Below are 19,883 nucleotides of genomic sequence, written 5' to 3'. Positions count from 1 at the left end.
TTGGGCTAAGGAGGCTCTTGTAAGGATACTGTTAAAAAGACAACTTATTTATGAAATCAATATCAACATTAAGTGCCTGTATGTGCATGTAAAAGTAAACGTTTAGTTTACTATACGTTTAATAATAATGTAAAAGTATTACATAGAGTTTATGATAGAGTTTACAATTTACTGTGCGTCCATTGCACTTTTCCCACTTGTACATTGGTATGTTCTATAGATCTCCATTGGTAATCACATGCGGATGGTGTGGCAATCGTAGACCACCAAATACTGGGCCGTTTACTTTGTCTATCGACTTGCTAGCATAGGTTATCTGGCGAAAGGTCGTTACACAGCAGTCACGAAGTGAGACTAATAATCTTCCGAAGCATCCAAAGCGGTCGCTTTCTCGTTGGCCCCTAAAAGTCTGCCAAACAAAACGTGAACATTTTCAGAAACATTTGAAAACATGGTGACCAAGTTTGGATTACATATCAATGCACAGGTGGTTTCAAACGAATTGCCCCAGGCGAATAGGGTCCGTGTAGCAGCGGTAGTATTTCGTGAAACCGGTAAGAAACCGGTAAGTCTGTGTGATTTATTGTGAAGCATGCGCCCTGCCAGCCGTGAATAATCGGACTCTCTCCACAATAAGTACGAAACGGGCGTGCAAGTTGTTTACGCTAGTCTGTGGTGTTTTTCAATTGTAGCCATGAAGTGAGCGATTCCATATCCAGGGAAGAAAGTTGAAGTACTAAATTATGGAATGCCTCCTGTGATCGCTTTGCCAATCCGCTCGTACCAACGAAAGTATGCAGCATCTACGAGCAATTGATTTCCGAAAATAAACAAAAGATAAATCTCCCAAACATCAGAGGATGTATCCAAACGCTGAAGTACTCGTGCCGTGCCGTGGAATCGCGCACACATCAACAGGCTGATCGGTCATAATCGGCACAGGGTTTTCCGGCCCGTGCTGCCGGAGAGACACGGCGCGTTGAAAGGTACTTCCTTTTGCTGCCTTCTCTCTCTCCCTCTCTCTCTGGGTTTTTCACTGTGTCTGTTTTGTCGCCCAATCTCGCGAGAGAGTATACTGCGTTAGGTAGTAACGCCACAGTAACGTGTGAGGAAAATTTTCTCTCCTCTCAGTGCCATACGGAAAGAGCCAACAATAAGGCGCGTACATCAAGGCCAGCCATTGTTTTCGTACACAAACCGCCCGAGTTCCATGGAAAGTCGCAGTAGCCGTGGAGTTGGTTGTATACTTAAGCGCCGCGTTTGAATTATTTCGAAAGAGGGACCAAAGATTCGTCGTTCAAAAGTACTGTGAAAGACCAAAACGATAAGCTCGGCATGATGAATCTGTGTTTTCCGCTGCCAACCATTACTCATTTCAAACCCCAACCGTTACGCCAGTGTCCGCGGGTCTGCTATCGAGTTCGGAGTGTTTCCGACCATGGAAAAGGTTTTCCAAAGCAGTGAGTCCCTAGTGAATGTGTTCGGTACAAGAGTGGAGAGTCGCAAGGAAAAGCTGAAGAAAATGATGAGAGTGAGCTAGAGAGAGAGAGAGAGAGAGAGAGAGAGTGGCCATTCGGAGTTGCAAAAGACCGACCCCACCGAAGTCAAAGTGACTGGGTCAGTGTTGAGGTGATTGTGCAGCTGGTGAGAAGGTTCTGGTTTCTGGTTTTCCGTGGTCCGTGGTACTCCCAGAGCGCCCAAGCTCCCTTGGGTGTATGTGTTTTTAATTCGACGTTCATGAAACCATAATTTAACTGTAAGTTTCGCTCATTGCAGCTTCCGGGCTGTGTTTGGGTTGCTCGCTGTGTGCTCGAAGTTTCGATTAAAAAATGCCTACTATCAATGTGAGACTGGAAAAGTGTACGTGGGCATTCCCTATCGTCCATCAGAGTAGACGAGTCGTACGATGAACACTGCTGCGCACCCAGTGCTTGGTGAAATATGAGGTGAGCAAGAATCAAAACTTGATGAGCCAGGGTTAAGACCCGACTAATCCTCCCCGGAGGATATCGAAAATGTGAATAATGAAAATTGGAAAAATCTTTCCCGGCGCGGACGTGAACATTCGTCCGTGTCGGTCGGAACATGCTAGTGCTAGTCTGGTGTGAACTCAATGTCAGAAGGATACCGTAAATACTGTTGCTTCCTTCAGTAGTTCCTTCGCTTAGTGTGCCATCGTCGGTTCAGCAGCTGGGCCCCACCCGGTTCGTTGCAGCTACAAATAGAACGGGTCAGTCGGGTTGTCGCTCGACAGTGTCACCGTGGCAATCGAACCCCCGGAACGCGGAAAACGCCTAGGTACGAGGTGGGGAGGGATGAAAATGTCATCACGCCAGCAATGAAGTCTCTTTGATGTGTGCTAATATTTTTCATCTACCCTGGAAGAGTGCGTCCGGGAGGAATGCACATCAGCATCACCGCCTCGCATCACATGTATGTCGGCAACCGATGAAAAAAGGAATTTGGAGGAGATTTTTTGTACATCCTGCAATTCACATGTGACGGATGAGTGACGACAGTCGCAGTCACTGCAGGCGATGAGGGAAAAAAAGCTATGAAAAGCATGGAGGAAGCTGTGAAGGAATTGCCGTGCCGAAGGGGGGTTGCTCCTCTAATGACTGCAGAGGCCCCTCTGATGATGATGATGATGACGGTGTGGGTGAGATGATCGGGAAACCTTCAACTTCTCCCGCGCGGCACTGACACATACTCACGTGCTGCCCACCACATTTAAGCACTCAGCTAGGACGGGGCGCAGGGTGGCAAAGCGAACCACATCCTGTTGTGCCCGTGACCGCGTGTTTAGTTGGTGGACGGGAAGCAATAGATAAAAGCGATAAAGGAAAATCTGAAAGGGCGGTGAAGGCGTCGTGCGCCTTGGGTGGTGCTGAAGCGAAAAAGGGGAACCTGATTTGTTATGTTTAAGGAACGGATGACCGCGCTGAAGTGCGATGAAGAGTCTCTTGAAGTTGCATGTTGCGTCGGAGTGAGCACTGTGTTTGTAGACCACTAGACGCAAAGGAATGGCGACGGTGGGGATTGGTGATTCTATGAAATACTTAAAAAAGACAGTTCAATTGTCCAAAAGCATCAGAAGGAAGCAAAAAATAATAACAGTCCACTCAACCATACTTCATAATTTTGAAATTAACACTACGATAATTTTAAACGAAATTTGTTATCGTACGTTCAATTGATTCTCTATCTCTTTAAGATGTCTCTATTGCACTTCGAACGGCTTTCATATCCGTTTGGCCAAACGACAAGATGTTGAAGCGTCTAGGTTCCACTTTTCGCAAAAGTGACAACAGCTGCACGGCAATTGTGGGCAAGGCACCTCATTGGTGTCGGCTTTAACTAAATTAGGCCATAGATTATTGATCTTCCTTGCGTCACGCGGGCGGATGCTGGTTGCAACGTTCTGGACATTCCAAGGGTCCCAAGGGGCCTGCCGGTGAACAGTTTGACTGCTTTTACGGCGACGGACTGCAGACATCGCATGGAAATGATTCAATTTCAGTAAGTTCATTATTTATGCAGCCTTGCGTCAGACAAGCGTTGTTGAAATTAATATTGACATGCGGGGAAAGCGTTTGATGGTTTTTGCCGGTCGCCATTAGTTGCTGTCGAAGCTCTTTCACTTTGTTGTACGGTGAGGTTTAGCGTTCGATTGGTGAACTGAAGTGAAATATTTATCTGTTGCAGTTGTCACAGGGGTCAACTAGCGAACTCACTGGCTATTGTGTGTAATGGACGATCGAAGTTTTAGCGAAGAAGCGTTTCAATTCAGCGGTAGATTATTGTTGATGTTTAAACATTTCCATATTCATCAAGAATACAATGTTCCAATTCAAACAACCAGAATTTTAAATCCGCTATTAGTGAATTTTGAATTACGGTTCGGACATACTGCAAGTCGCAATTGATTCTTATGAACCTTTAAGTATGATAGTTCGTGTGGGTTTCTCGCACTTCGTTGAATAACGAGGGGATCCATGAAGATGTTATTGAAACGAATAATAATTTGATCTAATAATATTGGAGTATATTCTATCAAGAGTTTCTCTTTTGTGCCCCGTCTGTAGATCATCCGTCTCGCTGCAACGATTAATCGGTTGCTAAGCGAAAGACGTCAGTTCAAACTCAGACAGTGTATCAACTTAAGGACACCAACTTCTGGTGCAAACATTTTTACGACTCTGACCGTTGTAATAAAAACAAATTAATAGATAATGAAAAAATACTTCTCCGTTACATTTCTATTTTCTAGTACTGATAACCCATCATGGACCATCATGATTGTAGGCATGGTAAAACTTTGAGCGCTTTGTTTGAAGCAATCAATCTTAATTGTGTTTACACTTTCGCAGATTAATTCGACAATCGGCCTACTCTTCGGGAGGCAACTTAAAAGTTGCCCCCATGTTGCGCTTTCAGTCGTTGGGCGTGCCCAGGGTCACCACGAGCGCTACAATGCTTAATCCACGTGTCGACCAACCGTTTAGAGGTTAGAAGTGGTTTTGGGTTTGGACTGCCACTTGAACTTGTCATCAGTTGGAACGGTGCCCAGAGTCCGCCGGACGGATACAGAGAGAGAGAGAGAGCGTAGCGAGCCCAAACCTGGTGCCGTGTGGCGAAATGCATTTTTGGATTGACAAACGATCGCAAGCGTGTGGTTTCGGCAGAGCCCGAGTGGCAGCATCCTTGTCCGGCGGCGGTGGTCTGGGCTTTGGCCATCCGCGCCGAGTGCCCCGCAAATCAATGGTTACCCCAATACATCGGTTTCAAACCGTCGACTGTACCCGGCCCCATTTCTACCGTCACCAGCAGCAGCAGCAGCAGCAGCAATCGCAATCTCAAGCGAACTCGACTCACAACAACAACTCGTCCACATCAAGTCAGCAGCATCAACATCAGTCACAGTCACATCACCAGCAGTACCATCACAATTCGCATCACAACCAAAACCACCATCAACAGCCGGTTCAGCCGGTTGCAGCACAGTCGGCCAATCAACAGGTGCACCAGGTCCAGTTGCACAGCAGCGGACATTATAATGCGCACAGCCCCAGTATACTTCCTGCGCCAACGCCTTATCCGCAAGCCAGCCCCAACTTGCAGTCGAATGCGTCTCCGAGCAACAACGCACACAACTACCACGTACCTGTGTCGATGAACCACATCTACAGGTAAAAGTTAAAGTAACGTCTCTAAATTCACTGGAAAGACTGCTTAGAAACTTCACGAATAGGAAGGCTCCTGCCTGTGAACATTGAGGGACATGCCCTGATAACTCTTGGACGAGACCCTCTAAATCTCCATAGAATGACATCTAGTTTAAGATAAAGTTTAGAGTTTCCGAAAGGACGGCAGGTTCTCGTTGGGTCTATTTTGCTATGAAAGACATTTTCTTTACTGCTAGAAATAAAACCTTGCATGTATTTCATTTCGAATTCAAATTCTTTCCCGGCCAACTGACTGTGCAGTGCATCGGCGCAAACTTCTGGAGCTGATATTGAGCAGGGTGGCAGCAACTTGGGAATCGCTGCCATTGCACAGCACGCACAGCCTCAACTTGGGCAAGACGCTCAACTGTTACCTGCGCACCTGAAGTGTGGCATGTGGGCATCGTTAGCGCTAGCGACAGTGTTCGTAGCTGGTGCCAAGTTTTATTTCGACCACCAGGTAACATTCCACATTGAGGTCGATGGCCGATGACCTTTCCCTTTCGTAACGTCTTCTTCTTTTACGCCGTCCCAGGGCACCGGATTAGAGGTCCTCATTTTCTGCGCCTTCTCTGCAACCTTCTTCCTGGCGGCGTGCACGGTATCGCTCTGGAGGCGTCCACGGGAATTACCGATTCCGGGCAACAATGTGATATCGGAGACGATCTCCAACGCGGAGCAAAGCTCCCTGCAGGTATGGACGAGAGAGAGATCAGATTGGCGTTTGCATGGTCTGAGTGCGTATCGCAAAATCGTTTCCTTTTAGAACAACCCTGAGCTGATGAGCAGTAATCCGTCGCCGCTGCTGAACGGGAGCGTCGGTGGTGGCATTTCCGGGGGAGGGCTACACGTTGCAGGTCAGCATCAGCACGCTTCACTGGCGAGCATAGTGGCACCACCTCCACCGTACCACATAGCGATACTACTGCCGGAGGCCACAAAGGACACGGATGAAACGCCACCACCGTCGTATGATAAAATAGTGATATAATCATGACCGATAACAGTACTACGACGAAAGGCACCCTCCCATCTATGATTAGCTATCGATCTGGCAGTCCGACAACTGGTCGAAACGTACAGGAACGGAACGGGTGGGATGCCGGTCGCGAGGAGAAGATAAGAGAAATTCAAAGAAAGAACTCCAATGTATTGATGCGCAGCATACGAGGCAAGGCGGATCGAGTGTTAGAGGAAGAACACGGTACAGGTGGTACTTTGTTCAACGGAAAGAACGGTACCGGTATTGAAAATGGTCGGATTGTAAGATCCGATTAATAGATAGTGCTCAAACATGTCAGGACGTTAGGAAAGAAGATACGCCTTTCAAAGATTAAAGTAATCACAAAAAACTAATAGAAACATTCGTGTAATACAATGATGCGTTCTCGAAGTAATGCAAGTAAAATGCACGTGGAACGTGCGCACTAGTGATAAGCGATTAGGGCAGAAGGACTTAACGTGTTTCTTTAAATCTTCCTGACTATTGGTGACGATTCTGCAAGGATCGCGAGAACTGCGTCTTGCGCTTATTTGCCTGGCTACGGATAGGCGTTAGGTATTGCATAGTACCAAGAAATAAGAAGTATTGTATCGTAATTTTTTTTATTACGAAGTGATCTTTCGGTATGTTTTAATAAAAATTCTACCCAAATATGCTGTGCAATATGTTAATGTGAACATGTCTTCTGTTGCACCCCACTAAAGCTACTCGCCGTAACGAATGTCCAGATGGTGTGCGGTACACACGGGGTCAACATGCAACTTCCAGTCAGATGCCTTTAATACTATTTATTTTCAGATGATGCGAGAATATCCGAGCAGTAGCAGGTCAAGTAGCTGTCAACGGTGATCACTTACAGGCTACCCTTGTATCCAAGTTACATTGTCCATAGGTAGGATCGTACATCAGACCGGGTGGGCACTCGCGATCGATGGCTGTCCCCATAAAGCACTGGACAAACTTTTTGCAGCTTCCATCGACGGCCATATTAGCAAACCCAACCGCGGGACACTGGATACACCCTGCTTCGCTAGGGAAGTCACACAGTTGTTTTCGAACGTTAAAGTGATAGCCGGAAGGGCAAACCAAAGGAGTAGCACGTTGGTTCACGCAGGCGACATAGAAATTGCACTTCTTTCCATCGGGTAGGAACGTGGTGTAGGTATAGCTGGTACAGCCCTGTGCATGAGCGATGCCAGTTACCATCGCCATAAGGCAAACAACCGCAACCGCTTCTGAAAGCACAACGAAACAGGATCGGATACTATTGCGTTGCTTATCAAGTGTTCCCGCACCTACTGCGCATATCGTTCAGCAACATCCTTTCAGCGCTAGAAGGTATAGAACAACAAACTCGAAGCCTTACGATTGGTGACATATTTATAGATGGGAAAGGAATTTTTCCTCCGTCCTTGTCAAAAGAAGTCGGGTCGGGAAAGGCGAGGACTGATAACGCGCGAAGGTATCTAGGTTATTACTCAGAAAAGACGATAACAGACAACAACAATCGGAGAGCGGCGTAAAGAGTGTGGCTATGGGGTTTGATCTTTTGGGACGATAAAATTCAACATGAATTCTCCCGAACTCACTCGCAGTGAGTAACTCGGTCGCGTAAATTAGTTCAATATTCACGATATCTGAATATTGAAGTATGCATCTGCAGAATTGTACAGCGCACTATGGGGAGAAGACGGTCATAAGTCAACTTTAAAAACTGAGGGTTTACTTATATTAGCCTAAAATAAATATGTTATCTATGACAAATCCACATTTTTAGCCTTCCTAGTTGCGCAGATTCTGTGAATTCATCTGTTAAAGTCAAAAGAGTGATAAAAATGGCTTTTTGAAACCAGCTGTTATCAGCTATTTTAACGCGATCGTTAGCACAGTTCTGCAACGGTAATGTTCTTATATTATACATCATTCGAAAGGTAATGAACTCTTCTTTCATATAAAATAATCAAATATTAACGTTTGGTATTGCTAGTACATTTTCATCGGGAATTACTATAGAAAACTACGAAAAAATACAGTTTTTCAACTTTGGTAATGCAGTAAATTTTTTTCGCGATCTTGTGTAACTAAACTAGGCATTGCAATCAAAGTTTAGGCAGTTTTAAACTATTTCCAGTACGTTTTGCTTGCGTATACTAGCGAATTCATCCGCTAGGCTTATTTTACGAAAACACCTCCTGATGCATGGAGGCGCCTGGTCTTTTTGTAGTCTTTGAAATGGATATACAAAACATATTGGCCTTATGTCTTTTCTATTATTAAGATAAACTAAGTGTTAAAAGTGATCAAGGATCAATCAAGTATGCGTTGCCCTATTTGTAGTGCAACTGGTAACCAGATAAGTGATGCTTGAAAATTATTTTACCCCACAACCTTCTGCATTGTGTTTCGTTACGTTGTTAGTTGAGGTTTCTGCAGTGTTTGTTAAGCATTTCACAGAAAATAATCTTTCAGAAACTAATCAGGTATCAGAAACAAGCACTTCTGGTAGCGTTTTTTGTCGAATATTTTCAGATTCGGAACGTGCGAGTACTGTTCTTTAGTAAAGATTTAATAGACAGGCTTAGGAATATCTTAATAACCATTAGCCTGACCCTAAAGCTAGTTCTATTTCGTTGGGTTATAAGCAGCGAAAAAACATACACTTAATTTTCCTGATATACCGTATTTTTCCGTGTATAACGCGCACCTTTTTCCCAATTTTTTTAGCTGTAAAATCTGGGTGCGCGTTATACAAGGGGAGTAAAAATTTTGTCTCCTCTAAACATATAAATGGACTTTTTTCGGTACTTATTTTATGGTATTATTGAATAAATTATGAAATGAAACATTTGTTAGGAATATAATTATCCTTACCATATCGTCATTAAGTCATGGCATGGAGTTAAAACAAAAGTTGCTGTGAAATCATTCATAAAATGTGGGATCAGCAACGCTATGGATGGATCTGAAGATGTCGCAATTTATGAGGACTCTTCAGAGAGTGACAATGAGGAGTACATTGAAGAGCAATTAGGGAATATCAATTTGTCACACAGCAGTGAAATGTAAACAGTTTAGCTTACAGTTTTCTTCGATTGCAGGGTCGTGGTGCATCATGAGTTGTTGGCTAAGGATAGAACAGTCAATAAAGAATATTTTCTGCAAGTTACACACAATTCGCCCGAAGCAATCCGTCACAAACGCCAGGTTTTTTGCGAAACCCAAAATTGGTTGTCGCGCTCCTGCTAACACATCGTGGTTTCTGCTCTAATTTTTGACCAAAACAACACACTAATGATGCCAAAGCTACCGTATTCTCTAGATATGGCCACCTGTGACATTTTCTAATTCCGGAAGTTGAAGGAGGCCATGAAAGGACGACGCTACGATACGATTTAGGTGATAAAGACGGCATCGCCGATGAGAAAATCTTGTCCAAGCAAAACAGTTGTCAAAAACTGACCGATTACTCAAAATAGCCGAACTTTTTACCATCAGTGACTGACATGTGTAGCAACCTAACGCCACAAAAAATCGAAAATCGGATATAAGTAGCCCGCGTAAATACAAAATTGTCAGAACTTTTTGAACGCCCCTCGTACATCATTATCATTGGGTATTTGTTGGATATCACATATCTGAAAAATGTAAAATAAAAAACTTTTTTCCATTTTTTGTCTCTTAAAATATGGGTGCGCGTTATACACGGAAAAATACGGTAGTTAATGATCATGGAGGAAAACATTAATGACGATATCGCGATTGATCATGTATTCACCCAAGTAGATTGATCATGTATTCACCCAAGTAGATAATATCGATTTAAGTTTGTATGAAGTAATGGATCAATAAGTATTCTATCAAACGTTTTAATAATAGTTCATGGGTTGGACACTTTGGATGGTAATACTTACATGTTCCTAAATTCCCACAAACGCAATGGATAAAGCTTCTCGATCATTTCATATCCTTTTTTACACTCATAAGGCATTCGATTTGTAGCAGAAATTCGATATTTGCTTTTACGATTGTGCTTTTAATGTTTTTGATGTAATGTAGATTGCATACTTAAGGCGTTTAAAAACCTTAAAGTAACGAAAAAAGCTCATTTATTATACTTGAACGAGTGTATTACTGGGGGGCTACATGAGGCGTGAAAACTAGCGTAAAATTAATTTGTAATGTCAAATCGTTTACGCTTCGTGTGGCAGCAAAAATATAAAAACGAAATGTTAAACTTGTATGCATTCGTGTTTTTGGTCCGAGAAAATAGAAAAAGAAGAGAAATTAATTGATTTCTGAATATTTTTTTCGGGTTTTTTATCGATTCCAGCAAATAAGAACTTAAATTATCCTCTGTTTGTAAGCAAAGCGTTTGCAAAAAGTATTAACGCTCGGGTTTACGCCTCGGCCGACCCGTACTTTACGTTACGCCTCATGTAGCACCCCCCGTTACACAAAAAAAGTGGAATTTAATCAAAACACATGCAAATAAAACAAAAACGTTAAAAAAAGTCCATTGATGCTTCCTAAAAACGAATATGTCCGCCTTTCCCATACAAATTCCCCACTGTGCAATGGTTCGTCCACAACTTCTAGCAACTCACTGGCTGGGTTGATGAAGTAAGGCGAATTAAGCCCATCTAGTACGGTGCATTGGTCTCCAGATTCCTTATTATCCTTTCAAAATGGGAAGTTAGGCCACCAACCACCCGGTACATGTTATCCTCGGTATGCTGTAAACGTCCGACTTCTTTAAAAAACCTCAAAAAAAAAAACACTGCGTTATGTTTCGTACATGATTTCCTATGTTCTGGTAAACAACAGAGAAATCATCCCAATTTACTACGGATCGATTGCGTCAGTTCGGTCTGCTCGTCACATTCAACCGCACTCTCTAGATTGCACTGGTCTCGGTCGGTGTCAAACAGGAGTCCCGCAGGACACTGTCGTCCCAACAGTTCGCCGTTAAGGCATCGGTAGTAGACGTCACACTGCACGGGGTGCCTAATTTTCGAGAGTACGTCATTCTCCGTGCATTGTTCTATAACGGAATCCGGTGGCGGAGGTGGACGGGCGCGCTACGAAAAGAAATTTATCAGGATAATAAATGTTTCGATGGGGAAGCGAAAGAGACGTTCGATTTAGACTAGTTACCACGCATGGGTTCTCCAGATCCTCGTCGATACACCAATCATTGTCGGGATCGTAGATCGTACCGGGAGCGCACCGTCGTACTATTGTGATGCTGCCAACGCAGATATAGTATCTGAAAAAAAAAACAGTAGTTCAATTTACTTTGACGTTAAGCTTAAAGTGATTGCTCGAAGGACGCTACATTTCACAACTGTTTACGCTCTCCACGGGTACTTGGCTGCCTTCAGGATTGTCCCGGCAGATGTGCTCGGTGCACTCGGCAGTATCGGGAGAGTCACAGACTAGCAGTATGGGATTGAAATGCAGCCCTGCTGGGCATGTCTCGGTGCCAACCAGCTCCCGATCAGCACATATCACGTACTGGTGGCACTGTCCGGGAAAGGCCACCTCCAGGAGACCATCGGTAGACTGCGTAGCGCAAAGCGCGTCTAGGTCTACGCTTTCTACGGTCGTCGTTTCGCCAGTTACTGTGGTAGTATCATCGTTATTTGTGGTAGTTTCTGGTAACTCGGTTGTCACTTCAGGGTCTAGTGTGGTGGTGGTATCTTCCGGCAACGGAGTTGTCCCGCCTGGATCCAGCGTGGTAGTTTCTTCCGGTGATGCAGTTGTGGGCTCTGGATCGAGCGTTGTAGGTTCCGGCGTTGTCACAACTGTCGTTGTCGTTTCTTCCTGTGTTGTGGTAACTTCCGGCAATGGAGTTGTAGTTGTTTCTACAGCAGTAGTAGTTGTTCCTAGTTCCGGGGTTGTAGTAACTTCAGGCATTGGACTCGCAGTGGTAGTAGTATCACCAGCTTCCGTTGTCGTCGGATCCGTACACGGTGGGGGTTCGATATCACACTCCACGTTGGCCGCATCATCGCACACAAGGGTGACAGGATTGAAGTAGTCTCCCACCGGGCAACACATCTGTATACCTACCCCGTTTATGCACGTTACGAACATACTACAGTCAACGGTGCTGGGCTCATTCGTCCACTCGGGGATGGAGTTGCTTTGGCAGGTGACCTGTACAATGTCGTCCGGGTAGCATCTTCTCTCCTCTGGGCAGCACTCTACGGTCACAATTAGCACGCACGTCAGCAGAAGCAATGGTGTTAATGGCAACGATTGTTTCACGGTCCCGGCCATATTGCTGCGCTGTAGCGGGTCAACTAAATTCGTAACGTTTGAGTCACGGCAAAGCAACCCCCACGGACGGTGCAAGAGGAGGTTCGGCAAGATTCGGGAAGTATCCCGTCGCGATAAGCTTCCATTGGCAGCCGGACGCGGATTTACGGTCTTATCTTATCCCAGCATTTACAAGTATTGTTGTCGTAAACTTGCCACAGACTGATTTTCGGCTGGTGCACCTGGTGTTGGTGTGGAAACAGATTAACCGTGAAGGGTAATTGCTGTAAATATGCTACCACGTCCACGTTATATATTGTGATTGCTTCCTTAATCGGCAAATGCAAAAGCGAGTGTTTTCCTGTTGAGTTTCGACAGAAGTTGAAATGTGGCGCGTAATTTTACAGTTATCAGCAGCATGAGAATCGGTCGTCACGAGTGTGACGTGACGTGACCAACACTTGTGACCACCCCAAACTCACTTATCCATTATCGCCCAGTCCGCCCGCCATGATCCTGGGGTTTTTGGCTCAATACAAAAGGTCCCCCAAGTGCAGCAGGGCGTGTCAGTTTCGCTAACCTTGTTCGAAGGTGAACATATCCGTCTCTTGAAGTGCTTAAGGTTTGGTACCATGAATCCGAAGTGGCTCGTACTGTCCGTAACGGTGGCACTGTTCGCCACGGGTGCGGTCTCGAATACCGATCGTTGTGCTGGGCTGCCCGACGGCCGGTTTCTGACCAATTTTCAGCAGTGCAACGCATTCTTCTCCTGCTTTCGCGGTGAATCTATTCCGGGGCAGTGTCCGGAAGGATACGTTTTCAGCGAGGAAGAGCAGCTATGTGATTTTCCGTGGAACGTCATGTGCTTGCTTTGCCCCGCGGATAGCGACGTACCGACGTTAGAACCCATCGAAGGCCAGTGTTCGTTCTACACACTCTGTTTCAATGGTATCGGTAGTCGGCGCGAGTGTGAGAAAGGACTCTTGTTCGATAGCGCACTAGGGGCTTGCGATCTGGCAGAAAACGTGCAATGTGACATTGGCGTTTGCGCCAGCAACCTGAACCCGAACGTTCCCACCCTCGTGCCTGATCCAACCGACTGCTCCAAATACTTTATCTGCTTGGGAGGCGTTGCCGAGCCGGGCCAGTGTGCTCCGTCGCTCCTGTTCGATCCTATTGCGCGACGGTGCGATTTGGAGGGGAACGTTGAATGTGTAAGTACTGTTGCGGAGTTGCGCCTTATTAGTTCGTAGCTTGTGTCGCGAATATTCTTCAAACATGAATGTCGCCATGTGCAACCTCTTTCTTTTGCACAGGTCGAAGGAAGTATACCTGCTCCTACCACATGTCCCCCAACCGGACTACACCTCATCGGAAACCAGGCGAACTGCAACTCGTACTTCGTTTGCCTGGACGGCGTACAGAGCGACCTGCCGATCGAATGTGCTCCGACGCTGATTTTCGATATCACAGACTCGATCTGCCGTCCACCAAACGAAGATTCCAGGTGCGCGGATGGATCGAACCCTTTTCCTGAACCGGGCTCCGGTGCACTTTATTTTAAAATATAAGTCTAGTATAATATAGTCTACAAAAGACGCTGGAAGTGTTATTCTTAGAAAATTACTTACTGTATTTCCGGTTCATTTGAATAGTAGAAAACTACAACGACCGAATAAATATTTATGTGACAATGTATACTTGAAACTTATGTTTATTCACGTGTTCTATTTATCTTGGATAAATAACTTAAGCTTGGCTGCTAATATAGGCAGCTGTATTGAGGTTTGTGATAAGTTGTTGCTCTGTTGGGCAAGTGATTGCTTGACAGTGACGCTTCATCGTTATACGCCGCAAAATAGCCAGAGATAATCGTTCGCCATCGAAACATTCTCAAGGGTGTGTAATGTTAACAAATTGTTAGAGTAAAAAATATTATGACTTGCGCATTTACGTAGTTAGGAATAAGGTCGTAGAACTGAGAACACCTTGATTACCAAGATTCTATGCGTTGGAGTGATTCAAATGGTAGCCATCGAGGGCGAAGCAGGGGTTTTGACAAGCTCAGCTGATGTTCATAGTGGTATTTAATTTTTTGCAGTCCATTTTGCCATCTTTCAGTGCATTAGGAGTGCCCACATCCCCCATACCGGATAGCCAGCCAATACTTTTGTGCAAATTTCTTACTACTTAATATAGGAGGTCCAAACAAGCGTTCTTTTTTCGTTTGGTTACAAAACACTAATAGCTTAATATTTTTCAATGCTTGAAGATTTATATGACACTAGCAGGTCCTGGCGAGCTTCGCTACGCCTCATTTCATTCTCATTTCTCGACTATCCGGCGTTTCAGAGGATCGAACTTCCAGATGACGTCTGATCTGCTTCCCTTTCCGCCTCCGGTTATTCCGCCATTTCGGACGATCGGCTTCCCTTTTCATTTCCCGTTACTCATCCTTTTCCGACAATCGGGATTCCCGGAGACGCACACGATCGCTTTATATTTGAATGTGAGCCCTCCTTTGTAAAGAGAGGAGGGGTTTTAAACATTCACCAGAACATTTCCCCACCCCCAAAACCCCCGCCTGCGAATTTGGTTCGTTAGCTACTATTATTAGACCTATTATTCGATTGATTCGATTGAGACCTATTATTCGATACTTTTATAAGAAATGAACCGCTGTGCTGTCAAATCGTTACTCATGTAACGGAACAAATACTAGTCCGAAAGAGCAACATCTGGTGAATTCGAAAACTCAGCATACCATGTCTTTTATCTCATTCTCGTTGTTTTATGGCCAAGCCTTTGCTTCAAATGCATTAATTGTTGTTGATGGGATTGTCCTTCAATAACTTTATTAGGTTTTAAAAGCTCAAAGTACACCACACCTTTCATATCACACCATATGTACATCACAACCGTTGAAAAGTGAAAATTTCGTTTTGGCTTCGATGGACAAGGTTCACCAGGCTGTATCCAGGGCTTTTTGGGTTTAGGATTCTTGTAATAACTCGCCTTTTCATCACCAGTGACGATTCAGTACAAGAAATCCTTTCTTTTCAGCCGCGCAAGCAGAAATTCGCAAACTGTTTTCCTTCTTACAATGTGTCTTTTTTTCAATTCATGTGGAACCCATAAAACCATCTTTCTAATAATTCCCGACGACACTCAGGCGATGGGAAACTTTCGTGTGGTCAACTCCTAATATTTTTGCAAGATCTTTTTGCATCTGACATATATTCCGATAGAGCAATGCTACCAACTCTTCATCCTCAACCTTTTTTTACTGTTCAGGTCGCCCTTGGTTTGAAAGCCAAAGTCACACCCTTTTAACGGTTGTAAACCACATCTAACACGTTTTCTCAGCTAGAACATATTCACCATAAACATCCATAAAAATATTATGATTTTCGGTAACACTTTTCGTCATACTAAACTAATCCCCGCAAAAACGCTTTATCAGGAACAAAACATGACATGTTCAAATGCTCAAAACAGGTGTTGTTTACACCATGACCAAACAATCTATATCGCGTTAGATGCGTAATGAGAGTAGCTATCAAACACATATTTCATTTAAAAAAGATCTGTTACATTTAGTGAGCAATGCCATCTATTGTACAAGCGCACGAATTGATTGTTACACCTAATATATAGATTTGGTAAATCGACCTTTCAAATAAATGTTCAAGCATCGAAAAATGTTAAGCCGTTTTTGTTTTATAACCAAATGAAAAAGAGAACGCTTATTTGAATACTCTATTACTAAGATTTTTTTTTATCTATCATTGGTGGTTATTGAGTTAGAAATGTGTTGAAAGATTCAATTCATTATTTGTTTGGCAAAGTGTAAAATAGGTTAGGTTGTTGCTATATGGAATATATGAATTAGTATTTAGGATGACTTGCGTACGAACTCGGAACGAGGGATTGTGTTTTTGGCGGTTACAATAGGTTCAGGTGATTGCCAAAATGTGGCTGAAGTCCACAATTTGCACCTTTACCCAGCACATGACGTTGCGCATCCTAACCCTAGTCATTGATGTGCAATCCATCACTCCATTAATGAATCAGTTATTGAAAGAATCTGCTGGGAATGTGCTACTCATTACTGTACTTTGGTACATGGCGAAAGGCGATTGTTTGAGACTTGTGAATCATTGTTGTGGTATTGGGTATTGTGAATTAACCCCAATTCGGTTCATTTTCCTCATCTATTTTAAAAAATACGTGGAAGTAATGGCATGGACTTTGATACCACGATTCGCATTTCAGATGCTCAGAATGCAATGAAGTTTTTATAGGAAATTCTTTGTTTCTAATCCATTTTGGGGAGTTTGGAGGTAACTCAGTTCTGCTTTTATAAGTCCTAGTATGCATGGCAAGACCGTATTTTCAAGATTAGTTCTACTTGTTGTCTTAATTTAACGTAATATTTTTGTGTTGAGCTCAAAACACCCGAAATTAAACTATCTGCATAGTTAGTGAAATAGCCATTGATTGTCTTCGAATTTCTAATCGCTTCGACTAACTAGCCACTTTTCGAAGCAAAACGACCGCTGCAGCCAGTGACTGCAGCATGTACGATTTTGTTCGCGTTGATTGCGCAATGTTTGGTTAATCAAAACAATTCAAGCCATTACTCATCGGGTGGAAAAGTTTACCTCTGTCGTAACTCGTCGTAACATGTTTTAATGCATTCATTCAACATTCGCACAGTAAGGATTATAAGGCCAACTTTATAGCAAGCCTTCGGTACGAACCGATGGAGATTAGATTGCCGAAACACAATGAATTCAGGAAATGGTTCATCCCCAGCTAATCTGGCGTCTGGTCGTGGGGCAATAAAAGTGTGATTTACGGCACGACGTTAGGCTGCTCGTGAATCGTATAAAAGTTAGCGTACCGGCACAACGCCACATCAGTATCAACTAATCACGCAATCTAAGCGGATTTCACTTTACCGCCAAAGCAGTAATCACCAGCTTCAACCGCCCTCGACGCCATGCCGTGCCAAAGCTTCCTGGTTTGTGCGCTTTTGATCATCGCGCTGGTCACTACAGCGTCCGCTCAGCGAAATCCTTGCGAGGGCGTTGCGGATGGAATGTTTGTGTCGGATCTGCAAACTTGCGCCGGGTACTTCAATTGCCAGCAGGGCGTGGGATCGTTTGCGCGCTGCCCGGATGGCTTCTATTTCAACGAAGCGGACCAGTTGTGTGACTTTCCGGAAAATGTGTTCTGTCACGTGTGCACCGAGCAAGTCGGCGTACAGCTGTTGTTGCACCCGACGCAGTGCAATCAGTTCATCACCTGTTCCAGTGGCGTTGCGTTCCTGGGAACCTGCGGAGTCGGCAAGGCGTTTGATGTATCCCGGCAGGCCTGCATAGGTCAACTGCGTGTAAACTGCAACCAGATTGTCTGCCCACCGGTCGACAACCCAAATGTGATCGTGTTTATCCCCGGTAACCAGTCTTGCGATGAGTACTTCCTGTGCCAGTCCGGAACGCCGGTTCAGCGGTGGTGCGCTCCGGGATTGCACTGGGACAGGGTCAACGAGCGGTGTGACTTGCCCGCAATAGCCCAGTGCCCGTAAGTATATTGAACTTGTTGTCTATGCTACATTGTCACTTAGCTTCAACTATTTTGCTGTTGTTTTCAGACTGTAATTGCTGAAACCGTTCATAGGCCATGTATTTATTGAACTGCCTCACAAGGCTAAAGGAGTCCGGGAATATTTTAAGCAGGGACACGCTGAAGCTTATCATACCTTAAAACACAATTATTGTAATGTCGATAAATTTATTCATAGCGTGCTCTCGAAAGATAACCGTAAGATTTTTAAGCGCAGTATTGTAAAACGCATAACGATGCAGTATGTTTAATAAATGGAATCAAAACAAACGTATTTTGGCGTGTTCTACCACTCTTCTTTCTTGGTTATAATGTTCTTTCTTCAGGGCCTCTCGTGAGTTTCGTATCTGCTGCTCAATCCAGGACCGCCCATGGGTTCGGGCCGAAACATATAATTTGAGTGTGGAATATACTGATCTTTGCAGTGATGTATGAATGATTGTTTGAAATGTCAGGACACTTTAACATCCGACAACGGAAAATGTGCAAAAAAATGCAAACAAGAAAACAAAATACAATTACGCCCAATTAGGTAGCTTATTGGACTAATTTTGCAGTTGCAACCAAATCGATCTCTGTAGGACTCCCTACAGGAATCTAGAAGCAGTTCCTAATTTTGTCAGACAATTTAACACATGAACGAGTATATGAAGTAACATTGATGTCCACAGGTTTGTTGACTTAATTAGTTTGGTTTGGTTTGGTTGGTTTGGGTTGACTTATTAGTTGACTTACAGGTTAGGTTTGTTGACTAACTCATTGTCGACTGATACGTTATCGTGAAACTGCGCATCTCAACTGAAATCGCAATCACATTTATAAAGTAACGTAAATAGCTCCGAACTGATCCAGATATAATTTATTCGTATTTATGCACGTGATACACAGGATTGTAAAAATATATTTGTAATCATTTCATGTTCCTAAGTTCCTTCAAGATGTGCCTCTGGGGAACGCTTATCAACCGTTGGTGCTTTCTGACTACGGTGCGATTGATTATGGCGATAACGACTGATAATAGATATTATTACAGGGGCGACAAGTTAATCTTGGGGCATGTCACTTGTGTTGCTCTTAGGCAACAACGTTTATTATAACAGTTTGTTTTATACATCGGGGGGAAGACTCGCCTCGCTGGTTTACGTCCTGGAGAGTGGCGAAGAAAACCATAGCATAAATCTAGGCTATTCTTGGTAGACGATTAGAGTATATGGGGGGGCGTTAGTGACGTTCATTGTGATATACTCGAATTGTTACGGTGACCGTACCGGCGTATGACGATACTTGTTTTATCCTGCATCAGCCGGGCAGTTAACGTTAAATGGATGGTCACAGTACTCACGTTCTTGGTTCCAGAACTGATTCGGTGGACACTGGAGGGTGTGCAGCATGCCCCAGACACAGCGGTAGAAGAAGGAGCAGTTGGGATGGGGATAGTAGAACACCTCGTTCGGAGGACAGTCTGGTGGATTACCGGGCACTGGTGTTGGACTGGGCACTGGGACTGGAGGCGGAGTGGGACTGGGATCGGTGGGTGACGGTGAAATGGCAGTTGGTGCAGTGTCAGCTGGTGTGTTTGTAATCGGTTGAGTTGCAGTCGGAGGCGTTTCAAACGATGTAGTTGTCAATGCTTGAGTAGGTCCAGGAGTCGGTGGCGTAGCCACGTTCTCCACGCATACCGATACCTCTGGCCGATTGCAATTCATGATGTTGAGATCAAACACTAGGTTTGGTGCACATTCTCGCGGAAACCCTTCTGAGTT

At 44.3% G+C, this 19,883-nt stretch overlaps 2 protein-coding genes across 2 annotated transcripts; one reads left to right on the top strand and one right to left on the bottom strand.

The window, feature by feature from the left end:
• The first annotated feature begins 4,502 nt into the window (after positions 1-4,502).
• On the top strand, positions 4,503-6,815 carry LOC131216129 (uncharacterized). The gene is made up of 4 exons (XM_058210543.1): positions 4,503-5,189; positions 5,487-5,685; positions 5,761-5,919; positions 5,992-6,815. Exons 1-4 carry the CDS (start codon positions 4,639-4,641, stop codon positions 6,214-6,216), a joined length of 1,134 nt encoding a protein of 377 aa, XP_058066526.1. The 5' UTR covers positions 4,503-4,638; the 3' UTR covers positions 6,217-6,815.
• Positions 6,816-7,077: 262 nt separating this feature from the next.
• Positions 7,078-19,826, bottom strand: LOC131215324 (mucin-2-like). Its single transcript, XM_058209714.1, has 5 exons — positions 19,419-19,826; positions 11,564-12,519; positions 11,383-11,494; positions 11,072-11,306; positions 7,078-7,463 (listed from the first exon to the last, which is right to left on the bottom strand). The coding sequence occupies exons 1-5, from the start codon at positions 19,824-19,826 to the stop codon at positions 7,078-7,080; spliced, it is 2,097 nt and encodes a 698-aa protein (XP_058065697.1).
• Between the last annotated feature and the right edge of the window lie 57 nt (positions 19,827-19,883).

This window comes from Anopheles bellator, chromosome 1, assembly GCF_943735745.2.
Source record: "Anopheles bellator chromosome 1, idAnoBellAS_SP24_06.2, whole genome shotgun sequence".
In the NCBI taxonomy this organism is placed as follows: Eukaryota; Metazoa; Arthropoda; class Insecta; order Diptera; family Culicidae; genus Anopheles; species Anopheles bellator.
The sequence above is the reverse complement of the archived record's forward strand: the minus strand, read 5'-3'. Positions and strand labels throughout refer to the sequence as shown.

Coding starts and splice junctions, on each gene's coding strand:
- LOC131216129 (XM_058210543.1), top strand. CDS start 4,639: ATGCATTTTTGGATTGACAAACGATCGCAAGCGTGTGGTTTCGGCAGA. Junction 5,190..5,486: donor TCGATGAACCACATCTACAG/GTAAAAGTTAAA, acceptor CTGACTGTGCAG/TGCATCGGCGCAAACTTCTG. Junction 5,686..5,760: donor AGTTTTATTTCGACCACCAG/GTAACATTCCAC, acceptor ACGCCGTCCCAG/GGCACCGGATTAGAGGTCCT.
- LOC131215324 (XM_058209714.1), bottom strand. CDS start 19,826: ATGAATTGCAATCGGCCAGAGGTATCGGTATGCGTGGAGAACGTGGCT. Junction 11,495..11,563: donor AGCGTAAACAGTTGTGAAAT/GTAGCGTCCTTC, acceptor TTTTTTTTTCAG/ATACTATATCTGCGTTGGCA. Junction 7,464..11,071: donor ACTGACGCAATCGATCCGTA/GTAAATTGGGAT, acceptor TTGTGCTTTCAG/AAGCGGTTGCGGTTGTTTGC.